This window comes from Suillus discolor (assembly GCF_016758755.1).
Source record: "Suillus discolor strain FC423 chromosome Unknown F5147scaffold_3, whole genome shotgun sequence".
In the NCBI taxonomy this organism is placed as follows: domain Eukaryota; kingdom Fungi; phylum Basidiomycota; class Agaricomycetes; order Boletales; family Suillaceae; genus Suillus; species Suillus discolor.
In genome coordinates this window covers 708483-734099 of record NW_024541250.1, presented here as the reverse complement: position 1 = coordinate 734099, position 25617 = coordinate 708483, and the positions used below count along the sequence as shown (strand labels likewise).

The window sequence follows — 25617 nt, the reverse complement described above, 5'->3', positions numbered from 1 at the left end:
GGGTCCCCACGGCCCACAAACCCGGGTACATGAAGGAGCCTGTGCCATCAAGGTAAGTATGAGTTGTTACAGTGTCAGCACCAGCCTTATATACCTTTGACACTTTGTGCACGGACCACCTTTCTGATAATTACCATATACGGAATGCACTAAAAGCAACGAATCAAGTGGATGCGTACAGGTTGGTTCTCTGAATCTCAGCTTATATGTCTCGATGTCTCTTTATTTCAGAGATACAGTTATCCATTTTTCAGTGGATTTTTGTACTTGACGCGAGCCACGAAAAACACGTCGCTCAAGCTACTCTTGCTGCTCTCGCAAGGACTTGTACTGCTTTTCATCATATAGCTTTAGATGTCCTCTGGCAACAATTTGGCACTATCGCGAGAGCGATCCAGTGCATGCCTCATGATTTATGGGGCGGAGACGCGATCAAGTCTGAGTCAGGCTGTATTTGTTTAGTAAGAGGCTCTCTGACTGCTTTGTTTCAATTGCTGACATCGTTTGCTCCTGAAATCTGTCAGAAACTTCATAGGCACTTGACCAAAGATGACTGGAATATATTCCGCAGGTATGCTTTACGCATCCGTCACCTCAGTCTTGCCACCCAGGACGTCCGCCGCGGAAAAAAATTGATGGTTGATATTGACGATGAATTACTCGCTCGTCTCGCCTCCATGGATGCCACCCAGCCGCTCCTGCCAAATCTCACATCCCTCGAGTGGATTATCTATGACGAGAGAGACTTGAGGCTGATCCGTCGAATCATGACCAAGTCTCTCACGTCCTTATTCCTTGAGGTCTGGGCCATCTCACCAGTTCCTGACCTGCTACAGTTCATCTCCTCGATTGCTCCTACATGTCCCTCTTTGCGAAAATTGACCGTGCACTCAGTGGCCCTATCAAGTCATCTTCGCCAGTCCGTTTCTCAAACTCTTTGCCATCTACATCATCTCACTACAATTCACTGTGGAATCCTCGATGCCGAGGTTCTGAACCATTTATCACGTCTGCCATCTTTACTAGAGCTTAAACTTGCTCTCCAACCAAATGCCGAATTCCAGAACGAGCTTTTATTTGAGCAACTTCAAGTACTTGACGTGCATGCACAAGACATCTCATCTGCTGTTGACCTCGTGAGCAGAATGCGGAACAAGCTTACAAACCTCTCGATCTTCAGCGATGACCATGCAGGAGCATCTGTCTTGGCACAATTATTTCGTCGGCTCTCCACTTCCGTCAGTCACTACTCGCTTCGTCGCCTCCAAATTATGGTTGCAGAACGTCCTCCACATGACTTGTTCTCTGTTTTAAAGCTGGAAGACCTCTATCCGCTTCTGTCGTTCAACCGATTAACGCACGTACTTCTTGATATAGGGTGTGGGATCTCTTTGGACGATGTTGCCGCCTTGGAATTGGCACAGGCATGGCCAAATATCATGCAACTCGTGCTGAACAAATTCCTGGAAACCCCTCTGCCTTCGTCGATATCCCCAATCGGACTCCTGTGCTTCCTCAAGCACTGTCCCAACCTATTGGAACTAACGCTTGAAATCGACTTCTCCTTTATTGAAGAACAAGACGACCAGTCACACTACTGGGTCGGAGACACCACTCATCAGCATCTTTCTATTTTTGATGTTACTTATTCCAAAATCCACGATGCAGCAAAAGTGGCTGCATTCTTATCCGGTGTCCTACCGCGTACAGTTCATGTACATTATTCGTGGATCCATGCACTGGACGATCAACGAGAGTATGCGGAGAGGTGGAATGAGGCTTCGAGACTCTTCATGCGGATGAAGAGGTGAGCGACTATTAATCATTCGTTACTGTTAAGTACTAGGCAATTTGGAATAGGAAATCGTCGTTAATATAGGTATGAGTATATATCTCAATCTACACAGCTACCTACATACCATGTTCAACTTACATACCCCTTAGAATACTCTGTCGATAACAAAATACAATATTTACTAGTTCTTTCCTGTGCAGGGGCTGGGGAGGCAGCCATTGACCTTCACATGCTTACGTCATTGTGCCTTCTGTCCTTGACATAAACCTCCTCCTGAACAACGGTTCTCCTGATGAGCGGACTAGCTGACGAACTCCTTGCTGACATTGACGATCTGTCAGACGGTGGTGCAGAGGAATATGAAGAGTCCGCTCCAGCAGCTGCGTCCTCCACGAGTAACGGCACCAACGGACTGAAAAGAAAGGCTGTCGAAGATGCAGACATGTCAGAGGCAGAGGAAGGCGCCGAGGGCGAAGAAACCGAAGCAGACGAAACCGGCGGATTAGTCCTCGAAGGCGGGATGAAGCCCGCAGACGAACTTGATGCAGAGGATGTACAGCGAATGGACTTGGGAGGGATCGAGGACGTCGACTCCGTAGCGAAGCTAGAAGGCAGTAAACGAATGGCAGACATATTACAGGCATGCACCGACGCTATTTGATGAACCTATGTTTGAGCTCACTCACTTTGCGTTCAGGAAATTGAGAAATACCAAGCTAATCCCAGTACACCGGAAGCGATGTCATTACCAGCTCATCTGAACCCGGAATACACTCTCATCGTGCAAGCAAACAATTTATCCGTGGATGTAGACAATGAAATTCTCGTGGTTCATAAGGTATGGTTTGTGGTTGTTAATGTCCAACCCCCTGACTTCGTGTCTGTAGTTTATACGCGACCATTATGCAGCAAAGTTTCCAGAGTTGGAGCAGCTCGTTCCAGAGCCTGCACAGTATGTCCGCGCGGTTCGCGTTCTCGCCAATACAGAGGTAAGAACGGGTTCTACGCAAACCATCTCTGCTCACTATCAACTTACAGGACCCCACAAAAGCTGACCTTGCAGGTGTTCTTCCGCCTGCGGTGGTCATGAGTGTGCTCATAACTGCAACAACAACAAGCGGTCAAACACTTACTGACGCCCAGTGGGCTGCCGTCGAGAAAGCTTGTGATCTTGCAGACAAACTTGAGGAGGCACGTAAAAAGGCGAGTAAATTGCTCTTCTGCACAATAAACGTGGTAGCTAATGAATGGAGAACAGATTTTCATGTACGTCAGCTCAAGAATGAATGTTCTGGCACCAAATCTTTCAGCCATCGTTGGTACCACTACAGCTGCAAAATTACTCGGTGTAGCAGGCGGCCTTGGTCCCCTCGCCAAAATGCCCTCATGTAATGTCCATGTATGTTGCAGTTTTACTCTGCCTACATTATTGGTCTTACAATTTCTCATAGCTGCTAGGCGCTCAGAAGAAAATTGCTTTAGGCTTCTCTGCGTACACTCAACGGCGGCACACCGGTTTCGTCTTCCAGTCTGACTTGATCCAGCAGACGCCAGCTGAATACCAACTAAAGGTTCAGCGGACAGTCGGAGCAAAATCCGTTTTGGCTGCACGCATGGACCTCGAACGGACACGAAGAGATGGTCAGTAGTTCTTGGGTGTTGACGGGTCCCTGGCTGATGGTATACCAAGGTTCATATGGCGAAGAACTTCGAGAAAAAATCGAAAAACACATCGATCGGCTGGCGGCGCCACCCCCTGCTAAAACCACAAAGGCGCTTCCCATACCTAACGATGGACCAAAGAAACGTAGAGGCGGCAAGCGGCAAGTCGTCCCTGGAATTTTACATCGTTCTCGCTGACACACTTGTAGGGCACGCAAGGCAAAAGAAGCGTATGCACAGACGGAACTCCGGAAGCTGCAGAACCGAATGGCATTTGGTGAGGCTGAGGATGAGGTTGGGGCATTCGATCAGACTAAGGGTCTGGGAATGATCGGTGTTGGTACGGGTAAGGTCCGGGCTGGTATGGGAGAGGCGAAGAGTCGTGGTAAGTATTCTACCTCCTGTTTCGTTTTTTTTTCGAGATCTAAAACGTGTCAATTTCCGCAGCGAAACTCTCCAAGGCGAACAAGTTACGCACTGCAACGCTTACACGTGCTGCACAGGGCGGGTCGTCAACCTCTGGAACAGCAACATCGCTGACGGTCACACCTGTACAAGGTGAGAACCCTTTGTGGAGCTGGCGTGGAATGAGCCACTTATCTTTTTTTCATAGGCTTCGAACTCACAAATCGTGCTGCTGCTGCTCAACGAGTGAAGGAAGCAAATGAACGCTGGTTTGCATCTGGAAATTTCTCATTTGTGGGACAGAAAGGCACCAGCAGCAGGGTATAAGGCAGGGCATTCATCTCATTAACTATCTTACGCACATTATGTAGCTTCAGTCGCTCTGGGCAATATGCATAGCATTAAAATTATCAGTGCGACGTGGTAATACAACTGGCTACTAATCATCCGACCTAGGTCATTTTGAGAAATATGTGAACATAAATGCAGGAATTGATACGAACATGGATATGAGGAACAAACAAAATGATGGGACGTGCACGAAGACAGCACATGGAAAAACATCGACATGAGAAAACGTCTATTTATGCAGGCATACCGGGATGTGCAGTGGCCACTGTCTCCCCGGAAATCACACTCTGGGTTACATCGATGAAGCCTGATTTTTGACCGTCGGTCAGCTTACTCCGCTTTGACCGATAATCCCGAATAGCGGAACGAATAGCATCCTCTGCTAGCACTGAAATAGCGCATGTTAAATGTATTCACAAATGTGCTCTGAGTAAAGACTCACTTGAGCAATGAAGCTTCACAGGAGGAAGACACAACTCCTTTGCAATTTCAGTGTTCTTAATTTTCCCAGCCTCCTCAAGGGTAAGGCCCTTGACACGCTCAGTCATATATGAACTCGAAGCGATGGCACTACCGCAACCAAACGTCTTGAACTTGACATCACTTATGATGCCGCTTTCGTCTACTCTGATTTGGAGTTTCATGACATCTCCGCAACTGATCCATAGACATAAGTTAGGGTTTAAAGGTTAACAAAAGGAGAAGGAACTTACGCAGGTGCCCCAACCAACCCAGTACCGACATCAGCGTCGTGTTTGGGTAGAGAGCCCACCTGGAATAACGGGACTATAGTGAGTCCTCGTAACCGAACGGTTTTAAAAACACGACTCACATTTCTTGGGCTCTCGTAATGCGAAATGACATTCTCGTGGTAACCACGGGCGAGCACTGGTGCAATACCAACTCTTGCAGCCTTTGGTGCTATTGCAGAGCTGAGTCCGGTCTTTGTGAGTGCTGAGCGGAACATGGTGGATAATGAAAGAGAAGTGCGAGAAGATCCAATTTCAGAGCGCCTATTAAGAAAGGGTTTTCGGAGTTCGAATAACGTCACAGTGGGAATCTTATCTGACAAACATTTCTCTTATCTGATTTGGTCTGTGGGGGTTACAATTCTTTTTTAGGCAATCATCGTCATTGACAACGCTACCCACCATAATTCCTCGCGAGAGCTTTTGGCAAACGCGGCAGGCCGCTGCAGGCCCGCAGTTTACTGACATATCCCCAGGGATTCCAGCCTATTTTTGACCTACGCAACGAAACATCTCTGCAGGTGAATTCGGGGAATTCGGGCGCGTGGGTAAGCTCGTGACCAGTAGCTGACGTACGTAGTCAGATTGTTGAGAGAATTTTGACGTAGTCGCACTCACACTGTCAAACTGGTCGATCTCGTGGCAGACGGAGCACGACGGAGTTCGAATTCAAGCTGATAATATGCAGTACTCAAGTATCTTATTTTAATTCTATAATGCTGCGCTGCAGTGCGTGAACGAAAGCCTTCTGTATGATTGCGTGGCCCATCGGCACAACCGGCACTTGCATATTTTAGAACTCCGTGCTTTGCCTGCCAAGTCTCTCCGCGAGCCAAGACATGTCGGCCTAACAAGGACTCGTGAGAGTAAATTACCATTCCCGTCAGTCTTACTATCAGGTTTACATCTCAATATTGAAGTGAAGTCCAATCGATCATGTCTCTGGCGCGTCCTTCAGCGGCTCAACAGCCTGCTGACACTCTTCCACCAACAGCAAGAGCAATCGCTCTTCTCCTTGCATCTACGCCAACGGTACAAGATGCACAACCAGGCGTTTTGCATCAACTCCTGGAGTTCGCCCACCGGTATACCGCCCAAGTACTGTCGGATGGACAGTTATACGCAGAGCATGCAGGGCGCTCTGGCGCGTCAAAAATAGAGATGGATGATGTCGTCCTCGCTATTCAAGCCCGCGTGGGCTGGGAGTTTGGTGGTCGCGTACCCAAGGAGGTGAGCTGATCATGCTGTCCGCTTCATTCGCCTGACATCCTCAAACGCCTTCCTGCAGTATATTTTGTCATTAGCATCTCAGACAAATGCTACACCACTTCCTTCTGTGCCAGAAGTCTTCGGTGTTAGACTCCCACCCTCATCCGAGACACTTACTGCTGTCAACTTCAATCTCGTGCCCAATAAACCACCACCAGAAGCGAAACTTTACGACGAGGAGGTCGAAGAGATCGAGGAGGAAGATGATGACGACGACGATGAGGACCTACCGGACGGTCAGGATGATGATGAGGATGCTGATATGGAGCCTGCTGCCATACCATACACCAATGCAGCTCCCATAACACCGACCGATGTTGACATCAGTGCTGGCACACCTTTACCTGTCGTCGCAGCAGAAGCACTAGAAGAAAACAGCGACGCGGAAGAAGCGGATGGTCTATTTGGTGGAGAAGGTGATGATGACGACGATAATTCAGGTGATGACGCAATGGAGGAGGTGCAGACTACTACTGGAGACACACAAACAAACGGTGTGAAGCGAAAACTTGTCGAGGAGGATGACTATGACTAGAGACTTGAACACTCTGATTAGGTTTTCTTGCGACGGTTGAGAGGTGTATTGAACATGTATTGTAGCCTACTCTAATATGTATATGCTATAAGGTCCGCAGACTAACCGCTGCAATAAACGTTCTGATAGTAACATAACGCCTACTTTTGCAATAAAAATGCCACCAATATCACAAGAAGGGCCAGAATAATCAAAATAATCATGGTCCATGCTGCAGATTGCTTGTCAATTTCACTGCCACTAAGGTTCAAATAGAAAAGCTTACGTTGGCCTGCAAAACTCTCAGGTACAGTAACGATTCGTATCGAGTTGTCAACACCACCGGATACGAGCAACGTTGAGGTAGGGCTAAACCGAACAGTGGTTATAGGGAACTCGTGCGCTTTGAGTATAGACAAGAGCGGCTAAGGTTCGATATGAGTGCATGATCACAGAGTTCATCGGTGACTTACGCTTAGAGTAGTACTGTCCAGCATTCCCAACGTATAGTCTGATGAACCGAAAGCAAGGAACTTCCCATTGGGACTGAAAAAGAAAGAAATAGTCTGAGACGGACATGACGTGTGCTTTTGACATAATTAACCACAGACCTAACGTCAAAACACGTCAAACCGCCTTCGCCCGCTTTGCGGGAGCCCTCCAGTGACATGGGCCGAGCAGAATTCTGCTCTCCACTTAGGTCGACTCTCCATTTCAATATGTAAGCCTGCATTTTGGCCATCTTGGATTTCTTCGCGCGAGGCGCAGCAGTATTGACGGCCGTAAACAGCGTGCTGAAGTCTGAAGGGTGAAAGCTGCAATAAAATTATAATCCTACATGCTAATGTCTATTATTTCACTCACCGCGCGGCGCGAAATGTTACAACGGACTGTGCAGGAGCGCCAGGTACCGAAGGAATATCAACCGTGTCCACAAGCCGCAGTTCAGGAGTCTGGCTCGGTGTCCTAGAATGTACTTCCTTCTCCTTTCCTTTACTTCTCTGTTTTCCCTTTTTCTTCTTTGGTGTTTTCTCACCATTATCTTCCGATGGTGGCTTCGGAAGTGCGTATACTAACAGGTTCAGATTGGTGGCCAGTACAAGCTGGGAAAGGCGTCGTGAGGAACACGGGATGAGATGAATGGGATGACGACGCACGTGTGTTGGCGAGAATGTCACATCGTAAATTTCACCTTTGGGTACTTGAACAGACTGAGCAATAGGCGAAAGAGAAGGGAATGCGAGAAGAGATAACTACAACACAATGTTAGTCCATGCAAACAACAATAGTGCTGTCTTTTACATCACGTTCGCCGGCCACTGCCAGGAGTTTTCCATCCGGTGATATGACGGTTACACGCTGCGTTGTCTATGTAAGATATAGAGTAAGTTCAACAAAGAATGAGCTACCTGGTAGTCCTCAAGCGCTCCTGAGGGCAATGTACCCCGTGTAGCTCCTTTAATTAGGCTGTAAGGAATGGTCAAAATTGTGTAAACATAAACGCGATAGATCGTACGCGTTTCCAGAATCACTAATTGAAAACACCCTGCAATTCTCGTTTTCATCTCTTTTTAAGCGTTCTTCGGAACTATTAATTCCACAGACAAAGCTTCTGCTCTATGGATGTTTGAGAACCTTATTCACCGTCAAAAAAGTAGTGTGACAGACCTCTGGGTGAGCTGCAATACTCATAGGGGCGTCCTCGCCTTTCTCAAGCTCATGCTCAGAGAGCATTTTAAGCTGTCTGTCTTGAGAGACATTGAATAACCTCTACCCCACATACGTCAGACTGTAAGTTTGAATATAGTTCCAGTTACTCACCAATTTGTTCTTAATCCCAGTCTTGGCAGCGCCACCTCCGCCTCCGACGACCATCTGGTCGGAGGCCACGAACGCACATGAATACACTGGAAACGCGGGAAGTGGGTGAGTAGAATGCTGCGCGCGCATTGTATGGCCGCGAGTCGACTAATTGAAAAGAGCGTAATATAGGGTGGAGTAATACAGTAAAGCTGAAGCTGATATAGCACGGGGTGACCGGGTGTACTAGTAGCTCGCTGACGGAATGAAACTCTGCACCTCAAAGCGCGACGTGTGCATTGTAACTAATAAACGTGCGAATGACCTTCCAAACACGTGCGATCATAAAAGTACTTATCCTAGCCATGAATGACTCCCGACTAACCTTAACTTAATCGTGTTGCAGCGCTTGTGCACGACGTCTGACACGTAGAGTCTGCAGTTGCAGACGACCTGTAGGCCGGCTGACGATACCCCCAACCGACTCTCCTCCGTCAGTAATTTAGTTATTATCGAATTGGCTAGTTCACTGACAGTAAAGGGGATGTTGGCCATGTTGTCCTGACTCTAGACTGCTCTTAGGCTGTTGTTCGTCTTTGAGTTATTGCGGACATGGACTTATCATCATGGTTCAAGGGCAAAAACCACATGGCCAGCATAGATGAGCCGGGTATTGACCTGCCGCACCTCACGTTGCAGACTGGCATCGGCATCACGGTAGCCATTGCGGGGAACGTGCTTATCTCGCTTGCGCTTAATTTACAAAAGCTTGCACATATCCGACTCGAAAAAGCTCAAAAACAGGCGAGGATGGAACGCGAATTACATATATCGGGCGATGCACGGCGTTCCAGAACACCACACGATCAGAGGCCTTCTGGCGATCCCGCTACTGGCTCTCATGAGTCCGAGACACAGCCCTTGATCCAGGGTTCTTCTGCCAGTCATTCACGTGCACGCTATGGCACTAGTACCTCACCTGGGACTAGACGCGATGATTCGAGGAGCAGGAAGAGCACTTCTTCAGCGCGTGGACGGAGGCCGGGACAGCCTTCAAGGAATTCCAGCTTGGTATCGCGTTTTATTCCATTTCACCTCGGCCAGCCCGGTGGCGTTAATGAAGATGTATCACATACCCAAGAAACGTTGGCGATTCCAGTAGACGTGATCCCAGCAGAACGCATAGTTGCACTGAACGGCAATGACAGGCGAGCACCTCCCTCACCTGAGCTCTGGGAAGAAGAAGGTACGGAGAGTGACTACTTACGTTCGAAGATATGGTTAGTTCTTGATGTGATTCTAGAAGGTACTGTCACTGATAACCGAATATGGTTTCAGGTGGTCTGGATTCATTTTAATGAACATTGGAGAAGCGGGCAACTTCATATCCTATGCGTTTGCACCAGCCTCTGTGGTCGCTCCTCTAGGCACTGTCAGTATATTCTGTTAGCTGTTTCCATCTTTACTGATTCATATTGCAGTTCGCACTCATTGCTAACTGCTTTTTCGCTCCACTCATTCTGAAAGAGCGTTTTCGCGTGGTAAGATTGTACCTGGGCTGCTGTCGAATCATGTTTATGGGATTGTTTTCAGCATGATCTCGCTGGAATCTTGTGCGCAATGATAGGAGCGATCACTGTCGTTCTTTCTACGCCTTCCACTGATGGAGGTCCACCACCGCCCCTTACACCAGAGGCCCTGATTGCAGCTATATCACAACGTTCGTTTGTAGTATTCACTATTATATACCTAGTAGGGGCCGTGGTGCTAGCGGGGCTCAGCGAAGGTGGTTTCGGTAGGCGAATTGTGGTTGTTGACGTCGGGCTTTGTGCAATATTTGGTGAGGTCAATTTGAATCACACCAAATATGAGCTCATAACAGCGTCAGGTGGATTCACAGTTCTAGCAACTAAGGCTATCTCCACGTTGCTGACGCAAGAATGGGGTAAAATATTTGCGGAGTGGATAACTTATCCTGTCCTTGCGGTATCTTAGCGTCGCTTTTCATTCCGTTTAATGTGCTGATCCTCTTTAGGTTCTACTCATCACAGGCATTCTCCAAATCCGGTTTTTGAACCGTGCGCTAAAGCGTTTTGACTCCAAAATTGTCATACCTACGCAATTTGTGCTGTTCACGCTGTCTGCCGTTATCGGATCCGCTGTCCTCTACAAGGACTTCCAACGGGCCACATTCCACCAGATGGTCACATTTACGTATGGATGTGGTGCGACATTCGCGGGGGTGTTCATCATAGCGTGGGCCAATGGGAACAATCGCGAAGAAGTAGGGCACCCCGCCAATGAGGTTAGCAGACAAACAGGCGACACAGGCGAGCAAATCGCACCGAGTGGAAGCGTGCGGGGCGTTCCTGTGGGCTCATTGAATGCACGAAGTCGCCCGGCTCTTATAATACCGAGAGCTGTGCGCGAGACCCCGGTGCTCAGGAATAAACCAAGCACGGTGAGCTTGGCAGGGTATTCTCCTGCACGAAATCTGCTACTTGTTCATACCCCACCAAGGGATCGAGCGGATTCTTGGGATCGGGACGTGGAAAGTACTAGTGGAAACATTACTTGAAGCAATTTATGATTTTAATATTTTAATATTATACTTATTAGCAGCGCAGTTCGGGGCAAATAGAGTCATGCGCTATTTTAATACAAATCAGGCAAAAGGCAGTGACGTGACTGGAGTCGCTACAAGTGACGTCACTTGAGAGGCTGGAATGACAAAAAGGCTTCTGTCGGACGCACTCCGTACCGCCAACTCATTATTCCCAGTCCACTATTCTTACAACCATGCCAGCTGTCGTAGACGCTTTCAAGAGTATGTTTTTCGTTTTTATTCTATTCGGGAAGGCAGCCATCTAACTCTCACCAGATCTCATCCGCAAACATCATCACCATCGGCATCCTGACTCTGACCCCCAACCATACACGGCGCCTGTGCCAGAGTCAAATCACCAGCCTCAGCATCGACAACAACAACAGGAGTCGCAGCAGCAGGCTAAGCTGCGAGCTGAACAGGAATCTCAGAAACATCAGCAACTTGAGAAACAGCATCAACCTGAGAAGCAACAGCAGCAGCCTGACAAGCAGCAACAACAGCCTGAGAATATACCTCAGCCTGAGCCCGTACCTGACACCCGGCATCAAAAAATCAACACCCCCGTTCCTGAGGATCGAGAGCCAAAGAACAAACTGCCCACCTACAAAGGCTTGGAGAACTTCAAGCTATTGGATAAGATGGGAGAGTGAGTGTCATATCATCTGTCACTGTGCTAAATATTTAACGTCTGACTTTTTATTTAGTGGCGCATTTTCAAATGTTTACAAGGCAATGGATCTAACAACTGGGCAGACAGTCGCAGGTTTATTTCTTTGGTTTTTCTCCTGTTATAACTGGCTGATAAACTTTTTCATAGTGAAAGTCGTTCGTAAATTTGAGTTGAATGCTTCGCAGGTAAGTAGATGCATACCCCCGCCCCTCACATAGTTCACATACATTGTCCTCCACACAACTCCTGTCCCACCTATCGGCTTCGGTTCATGACACTCCTACATTGCTTGTGTCTTGTTGTCCCTCTGTTAGGCCGGCGAAAAACATCTCAATATTCAGTTCAAGAAAAAGCCGCGCGTAACAGAGGTGACATTCGGAATTGAACGGTTCCACATATCGCTAACTGTGCTATCTTCATGCAGCGAGCCAATATTTTGAAAGGTAGGCGTGTCATGTTGTTTTGATCATTCCCGGCACTGATCTAGATTGCAGAGGTGCAAATCATGAGGGGAACAAATCACTCATCGATCGTAAAGTTGATCTCATTTTCCGAATCACAAGAACACTATTTTCTGGTTATGGAACGTATGTGTGATTGCGATCTTTCCTGTGTCAGTAACTCAAAATCGCACGTAGTCATGGAGGGCGGGGAGCTGTTCCACCAGATCGTCAAATTGACGTATTTCAGTGAGAATTTAGCAAGACACGTGATTCTCCAGGTTGCACAAGGTATTCGTTATCTTCACGAGGAACGTGGTGTTGTACATCGGTATCTGCATTTTTTGTGGAGCAATGACGTTCGCTGACATTCAGTTGTCATAGGGATATCAAACCGGAAAATCTGTTATTCGAACGGATACCTATCATTCCTTCAAAAGGTTCCGTACAACGTCCGTATGACGAGGAAAAGGAGGATGAAGGCGAATTTGTCCCAGGCGTTGGTGGAGGCGGAATCGGGCGAATCAAGATCGCAGATTTTGGCTTATCGAAAGTGATCTGGAACGAAGAAACGATGACGCCATGCGGAACTGTTGGCTATACCGCCCCCGAAATCGTCAAGGATGAACGTTATTCACAAAGTGTGGACATGTGGGCACTTGGCTGCGTCCTTTACACTCTTCTTTGCGGATTCCCGCCGTTCTACGATGAGAGTATCAACGTCTTAACAGAGAAGGTCGCGCGAGGATATTACACATTTTTGAGTCCGTGGTGGGATGACATCACCCATTCTGGTATTTTTTTCGAACTTTTTATCCAAAATACGATTATTGATTGGTGCTCAGCGAAGGATCTCATTCAACATTTGTTATGCGTGGACCCTGCGCAGAGATATACTATAGATGAGTTCCTTGCCCACCCGTGGTGCACTGCCGCTCCTGCCCCTCCACCAGTATCACCCACTCCTGTTTATGTCAACTCTCCTCCGCTTGACTCTCCTCTGCTTACCGCTGCTCGTGGTGGCGTTTTAGAGGCTCGTTCTCCTGGTCTTGCAACGCTCAAGGAAGCATTCGACATTACCTATGCAGTCCACCGTATGGAAGAAGAAGGTGCACGTAGGCGTGCATACAATGGTCGCGGCGGTGCCGGTATCCGAGGATACCTGCATGGACTTAATGAGAACGAGGAAGACAACGTCGACGACAAAGTCCTCGTACACGATGCACGGAACAGGAGAGGGGAGCTTGAGATGCGTGCACCAATACCGCTCAGTGGGTTACCTGGCGCCGGGGCGAAGACCGTCGCAAAGCGCAATGTCATTGGTGGACCTAACCAAGCAGATCGCAGTCTTTTGGACGGTCGCGCTGGCCCAAGAGATCGCGGCCGCCGTCAACCTGGTGGCCAAGGTTTCCAGTTAGATATGGACAACGCAACCCTACTTGGTCGTCGCAATAGAAAGATGACAGGACCTGGTATGGCGGAATCCAGTCCACTATCGCATGCTGTCCACATAGATGATTACTCGTTTCCGCCTGGAAGTCCTATGCGGATCGTCTGATGATGTCGGACGTGCACGTTGTTTTTTTTATCATCCCTGGGATGTATGTTGATGGATGGCTTGCAGACTTGGATACCACTTATTCATTTCCATCATAGCCTTTCGCCGCGTTTCAACCAATCCCTACTGAGTTGCCTGCTTTCATCAATCAGTATAATATCTTCAAGCATAGAATACCTTTGCTTTCAATCGGTTTAGCCCTGCATTCTTTTCCAGCATGAAACATTCGCACATACTGGCACATACTGATAATTAGTTGTCTCATACATGCTACATTGTTGTTTCTTTTAACTGTTGTACCTGCCGCATGCATACATCTGTACTTCATAAACACTGCACTGTATTACACGCAAAGGCTCATCTTCATGGTATTGGTACACCTCAACAAACGTAAACTAAATATGTGCTAATCATTGTCATCTGCAAGAGTGGGAACAACAAGCCCTCTGTCAACATCGCTCCGCGTAATTATCCCAATAAGTCCAGGGCCCTTGCACCACTCAGTCGTCAACCACGAGTATTGAGGCTCCGCCATCTCTTGTTATCCTGCGTCGAGTTTTCACGAGCACGTAGCGGCGACCAAATTGTCCGAGTTTCGGCACCGGAACTACATATCCCGTCCTGGCAGCATCGGGTATATCTGGGAATACTCCCAGGCCAGAGGGCGCAAGTACAATCGCTTCACCTGTCTGAGTAGCGATATCAGGTTGAATCACAGTACCATATATTGAGCTCGACAACGCACCTGCAGTTTAACAACGCGATCAAAGGCGTCTTCTGCTGATATGTCGGCTGATACATGCTTTGCCAGATGTTCCCACCACGATGGGGAGGAGAACCGGTGCAAAATTGCGACAGTACATAAGTCAAGCAGAACGGGTGGCACGACCGTAGGTTCTGGCAGATAAGGTGTGAGGATCTGACATGAAGAAGATATAAGCGCCGAGTACCTTGTGTACTGATGATAACGCGCATGGCTAGGTGACGTTGTTCCCTGGTTAATGTCAGGAGAGACTTAGTCAAGCCAGAGGAGCCCTTCGTTGGCGACAGGTACTGTTCCAACCAAATCGTCAATGACAACAAACAGTCCAATTTCAAAGTGCAAACCTTGTGGGCCTCATCAACTACTAGCACTTTCCCGGTCCCCACATCCGCTCTCACAAATAGACGTGTGATGATTTCAAACAGCCCACATGCTGACGCTGGGTCGATGAACGGGTCTGATAAATCAATGATCGTGAGCTGCGATTCTGCAAAGCGGGTCTGCGGTTTCATGTTTGGGTTCATGAAGGATGTGAGCAGCGCCATCCTCTGCTCGAGACCTGCGAGCTGCATATTGTTGAACGACTCCTTCTTCACATCCAACTGCCGCATGAATTCGGGGTAAGTGAAGTTTTCCCCAAGGTCACGGAGAATCGACTACAGGAATAGTGGTGTCAAAGAAAGTCACTCAAAAGAGAAATACGCACCAAAATACCCTGAATATATAGCGGAGCTGATTCGGAGGAGCCGACAGCCATCATGGACAGAAATGCCTGTGCATCCAACTCATCTTGACTGAAGAACAATGGTTCAACAGTGACCCCGTCACCCAAGGGCGCATAGACAGCCCTCATGGTCTTCAGAGAAGAACGCGAAACGTAAACTTTGACTGATGGCGTTTGTACACCGGGGGTGTGGGACGAACTGATCCATGCAGCTTCACTAGGTCGAGAGCTAGGACCTCCTTCTCCGAAGTGGAGAACGAGCCCCGATAGTGGTTTTTGTAGGGTGCCAGTAGAACGCATGTTCGGAACAAACATGCTCTCGAGAAGCAGAGAAACTGTGTGAGACTTCCCTGAGCCCTGAACCCCACAGACCACAGCAGAGAAGGGTGCATTCTGGGGGTGCAAAAAAATGAGAAAACGCTGGACACGCGTTTTACATGAAGGAGTTGCATACCGTGTTCACATAGAGCTGAGGATTCACCGGCTTGTATGGAACATTATTTTTATTGCTGCAAGAGTATCAGTACTCGGTCTATGAATGCAAAAAACACGGGTTGCCTTACTGGATGGACAGAATACTGCCTAAGACGCCGTACTGAGTGGCGCCCTCACGATAACCTGCCGCAATATATGCATCGCGGGTTATGATTGGGGCTGTGCGAAGTTCGTGATCCTTGCTTCTTCCCCGAACATCACTGATGCTATCATGGAGAAGTTCTAGTTCCTCCTTGACATAGGACACATATGAGTCAGTCAGAATTTACACTAACAAGACGCCTACATGGGCAGGATCCCGAGTAGCGACGGAAGCCCCAGAGCGCTGCCAGAGCCTCAGTGAAAATGCTTCAATGTGCATATGATTGCGAGTACACTCACTGTGCTGGCACTGCTGAGGTTTGTGACCGAGTGCCCATTTAGCTGAAAGAGCACTTCTCTTAGATCATTATTTAATGGTAGTGCGTATGCTTACCTCCCCTGATCGCGTAGCTTGTGTTTGAGTTATTAGAATTGGCATTGTTGAGATGTGTCACGTACGTGGGGAGGGAGTGCCAGACTGGTAAAGACAAGAATCCATGAATTTATATTTGTCAATGGAAAAGGATTTGCCAAACCAATGTTTGTCGCGCAAGAGATATGTGCGAATTGTTCGGTTGCGGAGTATTGCCGTTGGTTCGATTTGCAGAAATAGAAGGCGAAGGAGGAGGCTTTGGCTGACATTGCAAAGTTACGTACTGCAAATGAGATCGAAACGAGCGCTTACAATAAAAGCAAAAGACGCTGGGCTTGGCTGCATCCTGCGAGTCGAAATAAACTGCTTGAATACGCCGTCGTTAATTGGCGGCGTCCCATCGATGCGGTCCGTCGCCGTAGATGTCATCTTCTCTTTGCCTTTGGTAGACATGCTGGAGAGAATCTGGGTGATTCGAGATAAAACCAAGACAGTAAGTAAATAAGCATCACATGCTTCTGTTAAGAAGCTTCCAGGTTGTCTGCCGCGTGTTTCGTTCTAGGGTGCGAGGCACGAGGTCGAGCGTGGAGAGCCTATCCATGCTGTGTGGGTGATCCTGATGATGTAGGAAAAACCTAAGTTACATGCCGCGTCCGAGTGTCCTCCTCGCCGTATCCGCGAGTTGTGGTGAAGCGCGGATCACCCATCAATTTAAATCGAGAGGATTGATGTGCAGCCTGAGAATCCCTGTCTGATGGTAGGGATATTCACTTGATTATCACAAAATTCTGTAGCCTCGAGGCGCGAACGATTGAATTGCGAGTTACGAAAGTTGATCGAATCGGGATCAAACTAGTTCGCGGAGTTGAAGACAGGACTCAGTACTCAGCATGGGCAGTTGTATACTCCGTATCCCATACTACTTCTGATGGCGCTATTCGAGGTTCCTGGATGGTCTGTGCCTACTGCTCCAGTTTCAAAATTGGCACAGTCGACTTCCAAGAAACGCAAGCGACCCGTAGCTCAAGATGCTGATAAAATGCAATCTGTCGAAGTCAACCTAGACAAGCTTATGCAAAAACTCGCAAGTGTTGGAAAACACCAGGAGGATAAGCAAGGGCCCAAGAAGAAAAAGAAGAATCACGGAAAGACCACAGGGGGGCCGGACGCCAAGGTTGAACACGCAACCTCTAACAAGGGAAAGGAGAAAGTTTCATCCCCCCCTGGTGGGTCCATTAAGGGGAGCGCAGTCAAACAAACAATGAAAGGGGAATCAGGGCTGCGCAAGAAGATAAAGCAAAAGAAGAGCTTGAAGCACGATGGTGGAAAATTTGAGCAACAGCCACAAAACGTTTCGCCCACAACTGATGAAGTCTCGGGCCTCACAAGTTTGCAGAAGGGCATGAAAGAGAGTCTTGATGGCGCTCGCTTCAGGTATGTATTCTGATACACGATGTTCTAATGCATATCACAAACGGTCACGGTGCAGGTGGATAAATGAATTGCTCTACAAATCCGACAGCTCAGAGGCGGTGAGGATGATGAAAGAAGACCCAGCGGTCTTTCATGATGTGTGTATTTCTATCATCATTTCTCCAACAGAGTTGTCATACACGTCTGTTTGCAGTATCATTCCGGCTTTCGACACCAGGTGCAGTCATGGCCATCAAATCCTGTGTCACATTACATTTCTCAGTTGTCATCCTACCCTCAAAACACAATCATAGCAGATCTCGGCTGCGGGGATGCCACGCTTGCTCGCGGCCTTCATCCAAAGAAGCTGAAAGTACTGTCATTTGACCTAATATCAGACGGTGCCTATATTGTGGCGGCGGACATATGTTCACATGTGCCTCTTCCAGGTTCTGAGCCTTCATCGTCTCTGATATCTGAAGGTGAAGCGCAAGTTGTGGATGTGGTTGTGTGTGCCCTTAGTCTTATGGGAACCAACTGGCCTGTGTGCATCCGGGAAGCATGGAGGGTTCTGAAACCTGGGTACGTTCTGCGCTGTCACATAACGCCTGGCGTGTTCAATTTGATCTAGGGGGGAGCTGAAAATTGCGGAAGTTGCCAGTCGCTTTACCGACGTGGATGAATTCGTGTCGTTAATTAGCTCTATCGGATTCAAAATGAGAGCAAAGGTAAAGCGCGCCCACAGTATACGATGGTTCAGACTGAGTCTCTTCACAATTCAGGACGATCACAACAGTCATTTTACATTGTTTGAATTCAAGAAAATAGCTCGCACATCGAGGACGGATAAAGAGTGGTCGAAAGTGATGTCGAATGGTGGCGTCCTAAAACCTTGCGAATACAAGAGAAGATGAGGATAGTACTCTCGTTTCCGTAGTCTCAAGTAGCGAAGTCCTATCTATTGGCCTATAGCCAAATCCACTCTTATGTAAATTGGCCGCAATTGAACGTGTGGCACGACATTTGGCACAGAATCTGTACTGAACAACCATGTCCAACACAAGGCGCCATGTTCTCTCGCACCCTTTGGTGAATGCACGATTGTCCCAATTGCGGCAGACTAATACAAATTCAAAGGATTTTCGAGAGGTGAGCAACAGCTGCTGTGTGAAGTGGTCAGGGAATCAAAGCGTTCGAGGCAGGGTATCCATGATATCAGCTTGATCTTAGGCATCGAAGCTTCCCGCGATCTGGAAGAAGAGTCCTTTGAAGGTGTGCGTGGTCTCTCTGCGGATGCGTGCTAACGACTTAATTTCCTGTGTGCTAATGAAACTATCCAGCAAACACCAGTTGGTCCTTTCACAGGTACAACTATTAAGCCTAAGGTTGGGTTGACACCCATTCTGCGTGCTGGCTTGGGCATGACAGACGCACTCCTGTCCCTTTTCCCGTATGTGATCGGATATACAACTTCATTGTACCTTCTGATGTATCAACGGACATGCCGTGTAGGACAGCAGCAGTCTACCATCTTGGACTCTACCGAGAGAAGGTCAGCCTTCAACCAGTCGAATGTGAGATTTGAAGTCAATTTCCCGTATGACATGTGGGCTGATTACCGTGGCAGACTATTCGAAACTCCCTCCAGTCCCTCCGATAGACACATGTTTCATTCTCGATCCTTTGGTTGCCACCGGAGGCACTGCATGTGCTGCCCTTGCCATGATCATAGACTGGGGAGTTCCTAGTAAGAGCGTTACGTTACATGACAGTGAAGCACTGCTTACAGTCTGACAGTATCAAAGATTAAGTTGCTGGCTGTACTCGGATCAGAAGAAGGACTCAATCATGTGCACGCTGAATATCCTGAATTAGAGGTTCCGTTCCTTTTGTTGTTCCCCGATTCATTTCCAAATTTGACACACATATTCTAGATCTGGGTAGCAGCCGTGGATCCAACCCTCACATCCGACGGCCTCATAACTCCTGGATTGGGCGACAGCGTGAGTCCTTCACTATTGTCTTTAGTCGACATTTGCGAGATATTTCGCAGGGAGATCGTCTCTTCAATACCATTCGGGTGTAACGATTGCAGCGATGTATCATGAGTGTGTAATCGATGTCCTCTCTGGATTATGTAGTAATGTCACTTCTGAATCACTCATGCTGATCCTATTTGTATACTGCAAGGTCACCACGTGACCGGGTAAGGTGTGATATCACGACCATCTTGCACCATTGACTCCGACGCTTTCCGAAGTCCCACAGAGAAATACAGACCGACGTTCTCCGAATTGTCAGCTTGAACTCGGATATGACTATCGAAGTTTTCTCTGGCACAACGACACCGCTGTCGGCAGCGGCAACGCTCATTGGTACTCCTACGGAGGACCCCAAGGGCTCGCCTATTCAAGGAGCTAGCGTATTCAGTAAACCAGCATCTCACATCATCGAACTAATCGCGTCTCGTTCAACTACCAGCTCTGCTGTTTACATTTACGATGTCGCTGAACAAGTAGGGTTTGGAACACTGACTAAAACATGGTCGTCGACCATGGAGTCAACTGCGCCAGTCATTAGCCTCCAGACGAGGGCAGGCGCCGGTCTTAGCCTCGTCGGACGGCTTTCCGAAGGCAGTAGCCAGGATTTGGTGCAGGGAGCAATTCTCACTGCTTACACTACACCTGCTGGGCTCGCCTCAATGGCTGAATCATTGGCATATTTGCCCCCTGCTACCAGTAACAGTAGGCTGATTATCCAGGTCCCGGCAGTCACCACTGTCGGTCCAAGCTTCGCACTCTCCCCGACGTTGGCATCCCTCTCTGCAACTTTCACCATCCTTCCCGATAATCTTGTTGTCCTCTTATCTGCTACCCCGCAGGAGTCTATAGATCTTGCCGCACTTTCGTACAAGCTTACGTCCTCCCACGTTGTTCATATCTTCGATCACCACGGCATCTCCCGCGAAAGTGGCCACAGTTTTGTTCCCACTCTTCAGCTCAAGGACACACCTGCTCTTGGTGTACCAGAACTCATTCGGTGGTCTGGATATCAGTTTTTCGATTACGTTGGTGATTCAAATGCAGAGACGGTGGTCGTCTTGTTGAATGGGCCCTTGGCACTAATGGCGAAGTCCATTGTGACTCGCACTAGTGGTCTTGGTGTCGTGATTGTCAGAGTGTTGAGGCCATGGGACGGTGATGCCTTTAAGCAAGGTCTCCCTGACACTGTGAAAGAGGTTCATGTCTTTGACGACGTACCCAATGAACTCTGCCAAGGCAGCCTATTCGTCGATGTCTTTGGGTCGTTGTATGGCCCTAACTCTCCAGGGCCGCGTGTGCGAGCTCACCGGGTGACACCCACAAGAACATCATCCTTCCTCTCAGATCCTGCTCAGTTCTCGACCCTCCTTACTGAACTCTCACACCAAGTTCCTGCTGCGACACACGTAGACGCATCTTTAACCAGGAAACTTCTTTTCTTCAGTACCCCGAAGTCCGATCTCACTCCTCTCCCCCAGACTGTGGCGAATTCTTTTTCGAGCACGGTTTCTGCCCGCCTCCTTACCGACCATGACATTTTCAGCAAATTGGGAGGCATCACTGCGGACAAGATTGTTCTTTCCCCACGCAGCGAGGGCACAGAAATTCTTCCTATGGCTGCAGAGTTTCCCACAGGAACGGCAGACTTCCTTTGCATTTTAGATACGAATCTGCTGAAGTCCCACTCATTGCTCAATCAAGCCAAGTCTGGGGCAATAGTACTCGTCATTTCCTCATGGTCCTCTGAGTTACCGTACAACCTACCCGCCGCTGTATTGTCAGCAGCGGTTGAGAAGAAACTCCGGATCTTTACCCTAGACGCCAAAGCTGTCTCGTCCGGTTTCGGAGCAGAAATTGGGGCAGCTCAGGACGCTGTGCAAAGAGTGGTTGTTTATCTTGCAGTTCTGAGGCTTTACCTCGGCAAAGCCGCCAGTGAGCCTGCCGTTCGCAAGCTTGCAGAAGGTGTCGCATTGGAGGTGATTCAGGGTGGCCAGCTCGCGAAGATTAGTGCCAGCTCTTGGGCTGCTCTCGAAGAGGTCGAATTGCATATCCCTCCGGCGGCGGACGAGGGTGATGCAAAGCCTCCCTCTCCTCTCAAGCAGTTTGAGTTTAATGCTATTGCTGTGGAGACTGATGATGGCCAGACTGTGATAAATGGCTCGAAAGTTTCTTCGTGGCATGATGCTGCCAAGCACCTTCTGTTCCCATCCGTCTTCACACCTCCGACGCCCCCCTCGGAGGAAGTTGAAGAGTACCTTCAGGATCCTTCTCTGCGACCAGAGGTACCTGAGCACACCTATCTGGTAACTTGCACGGTTAATCGCCGTTTGACTCCTCTGGAATACGACAGGAACGTCTTCCACCTGGAGTTCGACACGGTGGGCACTGGCCTTAAGTACGCTATTGGAGAGGCCTTGGGCGTGCATGGGTGGAATGATGAACAGGAAGTTCTTGATTTCTGCAAATGGTATGGCGTCGATCCCGAGCGATTGATCACCATCCCAGTGGCTGCAAACGAAGGGAAGATGTACACTCGCACTACCTTCCAGGCGCTTCAGCAGCAGATCGACCTCTTTGGCCGGCCGCCAAAGTCGTTTTACTCTGGGCTAGCTGCATATGCTACTAGCCCTGCTGATAGACTGACGCTTCAATTTATCGGCGCACCCGAAGGGTCATCTACATTCAAGAAGCTGGGAGAGAAAGACACTGTCACATTTGCCGAGGTCTTGCAACGATATCCCAGCGCCAAGCCAGGCATTGAGACTTTATGTGAGATGATTGGAGAAATCAAACCCAGGCACTACAGCATTGCAAGCGCGCAGAGTGTGGTGGGCAATCGAGTCGATTTGCTAGTGGTGACCGTGGAATGGACCGCGCCAAACGGTATGCGTTTTTTGAATCGATTTCTTTCATGTTAACGAGCAGATCTTTTAGGCGCCCTTCGTTATGGACAGTGTACTAGGTATCTAGCCGGTCTCAAGGTTGGACAGAAGGTTACCGTTTCCATCAAGCCCAGTGTTATGAAGGTATGTGTTGACTGACTCGTCAACCGCGACTCCACCATTGACGTACTCTTTTTTAGCTTCCGCCAGATAATATGCAGCCCATCATCATGGCAGGTCTTGGCACTGGAGCTGCTCCATTCCGCGCCTTTCTACAGCATCGCGCTCTACTCGCTCATCAAGGCATCCCTGTAGGACCCACTTACTATTACTTCGGTTCGCGGCATCAACATCAAGAATATCTCTACGGTGAAGAGATAGAAGCGTATATCCTGGACGGTACGATAACAAAAGCTGGACTTGCATTTTCTCGAGATGGACCCAAAAAAGTGTACATCCAACACCTCATGCTGGAGGACGCTACTGTTCTCGCATCCCTGTTGAAGAATCAGGAGGGGGTGTTCTACCTCTGTGGCCCAACCTGGCCTGTACCTGACGTATACGAAGCACTTGTAGGTGCGCTGGTCAAGAACGAGGGACATACCTCGGAGAGTGCGGGAGAATTTCTGATGAGTCTTAAGGAAGAAGAGCGGTATGTTCTGGAAGTGTATTAGAAGGCCTTGTTATACACAGCATAAGTTCATGATCACCTAGTAACTTCAGGTACTATCTGTCATATCTAGGCACGCATAAACAGTGGACAGGGTGGCTGGACTTGAACCAAGACTCGGAGGGATGCTGACACTCTGCTGACCAAGCCTGGGAATGAACCGCTGGGCTCTCCATGGCTCGTGCCCTCAGGCTATAAAACCCTAACCCTGAGGCAATTCATCACCCCATCACCAAAAGGATACTTACCCAAACAAAAGGCAAAGATAATGGCTCGAACAATTGGACTGGCGATACGCTTGATAGTGTGCAGCACTGTCGTTACCACAGACTATCAAGCGTATCTTGCGGTATTCAAAATGCTTTCGGGTACCAACATGAAAGGAAATTTTTGCATCCGCTTGAGATATCTACAGCATTCAGCTGTAATCAATGATGTACATGTGATACCCGCAGTTGGCCAACGAGTACAAACGACGTATAAGGTCTCTGAATGCCGTTCCTTCTGATAAGGTGGCATATAAGTCTTTGGAGACTTATGCATACCTATTACCAACAAGTTTGCGAGCTTTGCTTTAATTCCGGAGGTTTTTGTTGCATTGGTAGTTGAGCCATCGAGGAACCTGACATCATAAAAAACACAACAACCGTACATCCCATGTGACAGCCAGTAACAGCCAGTACAAGGTGCACAAATTGCTACCATCCCCACAAACACATGACAGACATGTGTTGAGTTTGTCAGTCTCCATATAAGTCCGTGCATGCAGCGAGGTTTTATACATACTATTACCGGCCTTGTTATATTTGTATCACTCGGTAGATCCTTGTTTAGGTGATGAAATTCGATACATGCCACTACAATTGTTGTGACAATTGTGCTTCCTGGCAGTCCCTTGTGCGGGTAATGAACTTATACACATACTCCTACTAGTCTTGTCACCATATTGTGCGATAATTGTAGGCTCTGTTTGATCACGATAATGGCCACATCAAATTGCACTGTAGTAGCTACAGTACACTGGGCTATAGGCAATGAGCACGGAAGTAAAGTAGTAAGTAGAGATACGAATATGCGAAGGGAAAGTACTGAATATGAAAGTGACGATGCAAAGGTAGTCATGTGTATGATGTGAGCCAGCAGAGACAAGGGAAAAAGTGAAAGTGAAAGGCACACAATAACGCGTGACAGCGCTAGACAGTATGAGAGCACACGAGAGGGATCAAGAACGTGCGAGAGCATGCAGGGATGGTGCGAGATGGTGCAAAAGGGTGGAGGAAGGTTTCAGAGGATGCGGGGGGATGCCGAAGGCTACCAAAGTTAGAAGACAAAAAGAAAAGATAGAACTTACATGTGTACGAGCTTTGGTTAGCTTAGGGAGCGAACAAAACAAGAAGAAATTACCGTAGAGTTGAGTGCGGGAGATGCTAGCTAGCAGGTAAATGTGGGAATAAACTCACTCGAATGACGCAAGGGTGCAAGAGATGCAGTGAGGGACGACAAAATGCAAGAGGTGGCAGCGGCAGGGCGTAGGCTGTCACAGTAGGGTGTGGTAAGCAGCGCAATGCAAGGAAGAGTCTCTGAGTAGTACTACTATTGATATTAAGAGAAAAACATAAAAGGACTTACGAGGGCGACGGCAGCTGGTGAGGGAACATTATTAGCTAGAACATAACACTCGCGGCGGGAAAGAGGTAACGGTGTGGCCCACCGTGTGGGTGGCACTTATGTGAGAAAAGTCTTAGAGACGGACGGATCTCGAAGTCGGAACTTCAAGCTCAAGCTTCGAGTTCGGGGTCCTAGGTAAAGGACTTGGCAAAAATTATAACGTACGTGTCAAGTTGCTGTCGGCCGAATTCGTGGTCAAACTGCGGCACATCTTGGATCGGTACATGATGCATGCATATGCATGAGACCAATCACCATATGTATATAAGACCTATAGCTAGTATATATACATGTGCATGACATATACATGCAATCTTGATGATGCATACTTCTGCACTTCTGTTAATCACTGTACAAGCTTCGCACATTTCGTGTACAAGCTTTACATTTCGCCCATATCTGCTATGGCTTGCATACATGCTACGATCCTCATGCATACCTCCGCACTTCTGTTAGTTACTTTACAAGCTTCGTACCCTTCCGGTACAAGTTTTACATCTTACACGTGTCTGTTACTACTTGCATATGTGCTACAATCTCATACAACCATCTACCAGGGTTTGTAAGCCATAAAAGGCAGTAACCAGCCATACACGCGAAGTTACTGTTCTTTTGTTGATGGAGCTTATGTGAGCGTAGATGGCCAAATATAAAATTCAAATTCAACTTGATACTGCCCGTTGGC

At 48.2% G+C, this 25617-nt stretch overlaps 12 protein-coding genes across 12 annotated transcripts; 9 read left to right on the top strand and 3 right to left on the bottom strand.

Annotated features, from left to right (window-relative positions):
* Window positions 1-200: 200 nt before the first annotated feature.
* On the top strand, window positions 201-1983 carry F5147DRAFT_191885 (uncharacterized protein). The gene is made up of 2 exons (XM_041428487.1): window positions 201-461; window positions 525-1983. Exons 1-2 carry the CDS (start codon window positions 207-209, stop codon window positions 1809-1811), a joined length of 1542 nt encoding a protein of 513 aa, XP_041299022.1. The 5' UTR covers window positions 201-206; the 3' UTR covers window positions 1812-1983.
* Window positions 1984-2031: 48 nt separating this feature from the next.
* On the top strand, window positions 2032-4240 carry F5147DRAFT_667406 (uncharacterized protein). Its single transcript, XM_041435252.1, has 10 exons — window positions 2032-2435; window positions 2493-2633; window positions 2683-2784; window positions 2834-2998; window positions 3054-3194; window positions 3247-3436; window positions 3486-3618; window positions 3667-3842; window positions 3905-4015; window positions 4071-4240. The coding sequence occupies exons 1-10, from the start codon at window positions 2088-2090 to the stop codon at window positions 4187-4189; spliced, it is 1626 nt and encodes a 541-aa protein (XP_041299021.1). The 5' UTR covers window positions 2032-2087; the 3' UTR covers window positions 4190-4240.
* F5147DRAFT_667403 (FeS cluster assembly scaffold IscU) lies at window positions 4241-5238 on the bottom strand. The gene is made up of 4 exons (XM_041435251.1): window positions 5046-5238; window positions 4927-4985; window positions 4656-4870; window positions 4241-4601 (listed from the first exon to the last, which is right to left on the bottom strand). The coding sequence occupies exons 1-4, from the start codon at window positions 5178-5180 to the stop codon at window positions 4447-4449; spliced, it is 564 nt and encodes a 187-aa protein (XP_041299020.1). The 5' UTR covers window positions 5181-5238; the 3' UTR covers window positions 4241-4446.
* Window positions 5239-5840: 602 nt separating this feature from the next.
* On the top strand, window positions 5841-6826 carry F5147DRAFT_602871 (transcription initiation factor IID, 31kD subunit-domain-containing protein). Its single transcript, XM_041432267.1, has 2 exons — window positions 5841-6192; window positions 6251-6826. The coding sequence occupies exons 1-2, from the start codon at window positions 5899-5901 to the stop codon at window positions 6764-6766; spliced, it is 810 nt and encodes a 269-aa protein (XP_041299019.1). The 5' UTR covers window positions 5841-5898; the 3' UTR covers window positions 6767-6826.
* Window positions 6827-8876, bottom strand: F5147DRAFT_667400 (WD40-repeat-containing domain protein). The gene is made up of 11 exons (XM_041435250.1): window positions 8567-8876; window positions 8414-8515; window positions 8262-8362; window positions 8155-8212; window positions 8048-8104; window positions 7903-7998; window positions 7610-7848; window positions 7357-7560; window positions 7219-7291; window positions 7032-7170; window positions 6827-6977 (listed from the first exon to the last, which is right to left on the bottom strand). The coding sequence occupies exons 1-11, from the start codon at window positions 8693-8695 to the stop codon at window positions 6907-6909; spliced, it is 1269 nt and encodes a 422-aa protein (XP_041299018.1). The 5' UTR covers window positions 8696-8876; the 3' UTR covers window positions 6827-6906.
* Window positions 8877-8938: 62 nt separating this feature from the next.
* Window positions 8939-11196, top strand: F5147DRAFT_667397 (magnesium transporter NIPA-domain-containing protein). Its single transcript, XM_041435249.1, has 6 exons — window positions 8939-9825; window positions 9884-9977; window positions 10027-10086; window positions 10139-10385; window positions 10434-10531; window positions 10581-11196. Exons 1-6 carry the CDS (start codon window positions 9158-9160, stop codon window positions 11121-11123), a joined length of 1710 nt encoding a protein of 569 aa, XP_041299017.1. The 5' UTR covers window positions 8939-9157; the 3' UTR covers window positions 11124-11196.
* A 99-nt stretch (window positions 11197-11295) lies between these two features.
* On the top strand, window positions 11296-14174 carry F5147DRAFT_667390 (kinase-like domain-containing protein). Its single transcript, XM_041435248.1, has 10 exons — window positions 11296-11372; window positions 11427-11799; window positions 11858-11916; window positions 11971-12008; window positions 12138-12191; window positions 12248-12266; window positions 12318-12410; window positions 12462-12594; window positions 12648-13057; window positions 13109-14174. The coding sequence occupies exons 1-10, from the start codon at window positions 11345-11347 to the stop codon at window positions 13819-13821; spliced, it is 1920 nt and encodes a 639-aa protein (XP_041299016.1). The 5' UTR covers window positions 11296-11344; the 3' UTR covers window positions 13822-14174.
* On the bottom strand, window positions 14175-17048 carry F5147DRAFT_667383 (uncharacterized protein). The gene is made up of 12 exons (XM_041435247.1): window positions 16570-17048; window positions 16421-16519; window positions 16344-16362; window positions 16185-16237; window positions 16090-16128; window positions 15872-16035; window positions 15763-15817; window positions 15291-15701; window positions 14929-15240; window positions 14772-14874; window positions 14567-14718; window positions 14175-14510 (listed from the first exon to the last, which is right to left on the bottom strand). The coding sequence occupies exons 1-12, from the start codon at window positions 16708-16710 to the stop codon at window positions 14322-14324; spliced, it is 1737 nt and encodes a 578-aa protein (XP_041299015.1). The 5' UTR covers window positions 16711-17048; the 3' UTR covers window positions 14175-14321.
* Window positions 17049-17151: 103 nt separating this feature from the next.
* Window positions 17152-18698, top strand: F5147DRAFT_667379 (methyltransferase-domain-containing protein). Its single transcript, XM_041435246.1, has 5 exons — window positions 17152-17691; window positions 17747-17828; window positions 17885-18252; window positions 18302-18398; window positions 18453-18698. Exons 1-5 carry the CDS (start codon window positions 17186-17188, stop codon window positions 18582-18584), a joined length of 1185 nt encoding a protein of 394 aa, XP_041299014.1. The 5' UTR covers window positions 17152-17185; the 3' UTR covers window positions 18585-18698.
* Window positions 18699-19851, top strand: F5147DRAFT_667377 (uracil phosphoribosyltransferase-domain-containing protein). The gene is made up of 8 exons (XM_041435245.1): window positions 18699-18819; window positions 18873-18944; window positions 19011-19120; window positions 19183-19244; window positions 19298-19417; window positions 19468-19547; window positions 19605-19673; window positions 19724-19851. Exons 1-8 carry the CDS (start codon window positions 18721-18723, stop codon window positions 19754-19756), a joined length of 645 nt encoding a protein of 214 aa, XP_041299013.1. The 5' UTR covers window positions 18699-18720; the 3' UTR covers window positions 19757-19851.
* Window positions 19852-19979: 128 nt separating this feature from the next.
* F5147DRAFT_832724 (uncharacterized protein) lies at window positions 19980-23377 on the top strand. Its single transcript, XM_041443829.1, has 3 exons — window positions 19980-22595; window positions 22647-22738; window positions 22795-23377. Exons 1-3 carry the CDS (start codon window positions 19985-19987, stop codon window positions 23266-23268), a joined length of 3177 nt encoding a protein of 1058 aa, XP_041299012.1. The 5' UTR covers window positions 19980-19984; the 3' UTR covers window positions 23269-23377.
* A 1773-nt stretch (window positions 23378-25150) lies between these two features.
* On the top strand, window positions 25151-25609 carry F5147DRAFT_667371 (uncharacterized protein). Its single transcript, XM_041435244.1, has one exon. The coding sequence runs from the start codon at window positions 25223-25225 to the stop codon at window positions 25496-25498; it is 276 nt and encodes a 91-aa protein (XP_041299011.1). The 5' UTR covers window positions 25151-25222; the 3' UTR covers window positions 25499-25609.
* Window positions 25610-25617: the final 8 nt, after the last annotated feature.

What these genes read in the sequence shown, in the direction of transcription:
- F5147DRAFT_191885 (XM_041428487.1), top strand. Translation starts at nt 207, where the DNA reads ATGTCTCGATGTCTCTTTATTTCAGAGATACAGTTATCCATTTTTCAG. An exon ending in AGTCAGGCTGTATTTGTTTA is followed by an intron (nt 462 to 524) that starts GTAAGAGGCTCT and finishes GAAATCTGTCAG; the next exon opens with AAACTTCATAGGCACTTGAC.
- F5147DRAFT_667406 (XM_041435252.1), top strand. Translation starts at nt 2,088, where the DNA reads ATGAGCGGACTAGCTGACGAACTCCTTGCTGACATTGACGATCTGTCA. An exon ending in GCGTTCTCGCCAATACAGAG is followed by an intron (nt 2,785 to 2,833) that starts GTAAGAACGGGT and finishes ATCAACTTACAG; the next exon opens with GACCCCACAAAAGCTGACCT. An exon ending in CGAACGGACACGAAGAGATG is followed by an intron (nt 3,437 to 3,485) that starts GTCAGTAGTTCT and finishes TGGTATACCAAG; the next exon opens with GTTCATATGGCGAAGAACTT.
- F5147DRAFT_667403 (XM_041435251.1), bottom strand. Translation starts at nt 5,180, where the DNA reads ATGTTCCGCTCAGCACTCACAAAGACCGGACTCAGCTCTGCAATAGCA. An exon ending in GGGTTGGTTGGGGCACCTGC is followed by an intron (nt 4,871 to 4,926) that starts GTAAGTTCCTTC and finishes TCTATGGATCAG; the next exon opens with TTGCGGAGATGTCATGAAAC. An exon ending in TGTGAAGCTTCATTGCTCAA is followed by an intron (nt 4,602 to 4,655) that starts GTGAGTCTTTAC and finishes GCGCTATTTCAG; the next exon opens with TGCTAGCAGAGGATGCTATT.
- F5147DRAFT_602871 (XM_041432267.1), top strand. Translation starts at nt 5,899, where the DNA reads ATGTCTCTGGCGCGTCCTTCAGCGGCTCAACAGCCTGCTGACACTCTT. An exon ending in GTGGTCGCGTACCCAAGGAG is followed by an intron (nt 6,193 to 6,250) that starts GTGAGCTGATCA and finishes GCCTTCCTGCAG; the next exon opens with TATATTTTGTCATTAGCATC.
- F5147DRAFT_667400 (XM_041435250.1), bottom strand. Translation starts at nt 8,695, where the DNA reads ATGCGCGCGCAGCATTCTACTCACCCACTTCCCGCGTTTCCAGTGTAT. An exon ending in ATTAGTGATTCTGGAAACGC is followed by an intron (nt 8,213 to 8,261) that starts GTACGATCTATC and finishes CATTCCTTACAG; the next exon opens with CCTAATTAAAGGAGCTACAC. An exon ending in TGAGAGTTTTGCAGGCCAAC is followed by an intron (nt 6,978 to 7,031) that starts GTAAGCTTTTCT and finishes AGCAATCTGCAG; the next exon opens with CATGGACCATGATTATTTTG.
- F5147DRAFT_667397 (XM_041435249.1), top strand. Translation starts at nt 9,158, where the DNA reads ATGGACTTATCATCATGGTTCAAGGGCAAAAACCACATGGCCAGCATA. An exon ending in TGAAAGAGCGTTTTCGCGTG is followed by an intron (nt 10,087 to 10,138) that starts GTAAGATTGTAC and finishes GATTGTTTTCAG; the next exon opens with CATGATCTCGCTGGAATCTT. An exon ending in TAACTTATCCTGTCCTTGCG is followed by an intron (nt 10,532 to 10,580) that starts GTATCTTAGCGT and finishes GATCCTCTTTAG; the next exon opens with GTTCTACTCATCACAGGCAT.
- F5147DRAFT_667390 (XM_041435248.1), top strand. Translation starts at nt 11,345, where the DNA reads ATGCCAGCTGTCGTAGACGCTTTCAAGA. An exon ending in CTATTGGATAAGATGGGAGA is followed by an intron (nt 11,800 to 11,857) that starts GTGAGTGTCATA and finishes CTTTTTATTTAG; the next exon opens with TGGCGCATTTTCAAATGTTT. An exon ending in GGATGACATCACCCATTCTG is followed by an intron (nt 13,058 to 13,108) that starts GTATTTTTTTCG and finishes ATTGGTGCTCAG; the next exon opens with CGAAGGATCTCATTCAACAT.
- F5147DRAFT_667383 (XM_041435247.1), bottom strand. Translation starts at nt 16,710, where the DNA reads ATGTCTACCAAAGGCAAAGAGAAGATGACATCTACGGCGACGGACCGC. An exon ending in CTACTCGGGATCCTGCCCAT is followed by an intron (nt 16,036 to 16,089) that starts GTAGGCGTCTTG and finishes TCCTATGTCAAG; the next exon opens with GAGGAACTAGAACTTCTCCA. An exon ending in TATATATTCAGGGTATTTTG is followed by an intron (nt 15,241 to 15,290) that starts GTGCGTATTTCT and finishes CTATTCCTGTAG; the next exon opens with TCGATTCTCCGTGACCTTGG.
- F5147DRAFT_667379 (XM_041435246.1), top strand. Translation starts at nt 17,186, where the DNA reads ATGGCGCTATTCGAGGTTCCTGGATGGTCTGTGCCTACTGCTCCAGTT. An exon ending in TGGAGGGTTCTGAAACCTGG is followed by an intron (nt 18,253 to 18,301) that starts GTACGTTCTGCG and finishes AATTTGATCTAG; the next exon opens with GGGGGAGCTGAAAATTGCGG. An exon ending in GATTCAAAATGAGAGCAAAG is followed by an intron (nt 18,399 to 18,452) that starts GTAAAGCGCGCC and finishes TTCACAATTCAG; the next exon opens with GACGATCACAACAGTCATTT.
- F5147DRAFT_667377 (XM_041435245.1), top strand. Translation starts at nt 18,721, where the DNA reads ATGTCCAACACAAGGCGCCATGTTCTCTCGCACCCTTTGGTGAATGCA. An exon ending in CATAGACTGGGGAGTTCCTA is followed by an intron (nt 19,418 to 19,467) that starts GTAAGAGCGTTA and finishes ACAGTCTGACAG; the next exon opens with TATCAAAGATTAAGTTGCTG. An exon ending in CTCCTGGATTGGGCGACAGC is followed by an intron (nt 19,674 to 19,723) that starts GTGAGTCCTTCA and finishes GATATTTCGCAG; the next exon opens with GGAGATCGTCTCTTCAATAC.
- F5147DRAFT_832724 (XM_041443829.1), top strand. Translation starts at nt 19,985, where the DNA reads ATGACTATCGAAGTTTTCTCTGGCACAACGACACCGCTGTCGGCAGCG. An exon ending in GGAATGGACCGCGCCAAACG is followed by an intron (nt 22,596 to 22,646) that starts GTATGCGTTTTT and finishes CAGATCTTTTAG; the next exon opens with GCGCCCTTCGTTATGGACAG. An exon ending in TCAAGCCCAGTGTTATGAAG is followed by an intron (nt 22,739 to 22,794) that starts GTATGTGTTGAC and finishes ACTCTTTTTTAG; the next exon opens with CTTCCGCCAGATAATATGCA.
- F5147DRAFT_667371 (XM_041435244.1), top strand. Translation starts at nt 25,223, where the DNA reads ATGTGCATGACATATACATGCAATCTTGATGATGCATACTTCTGCACT.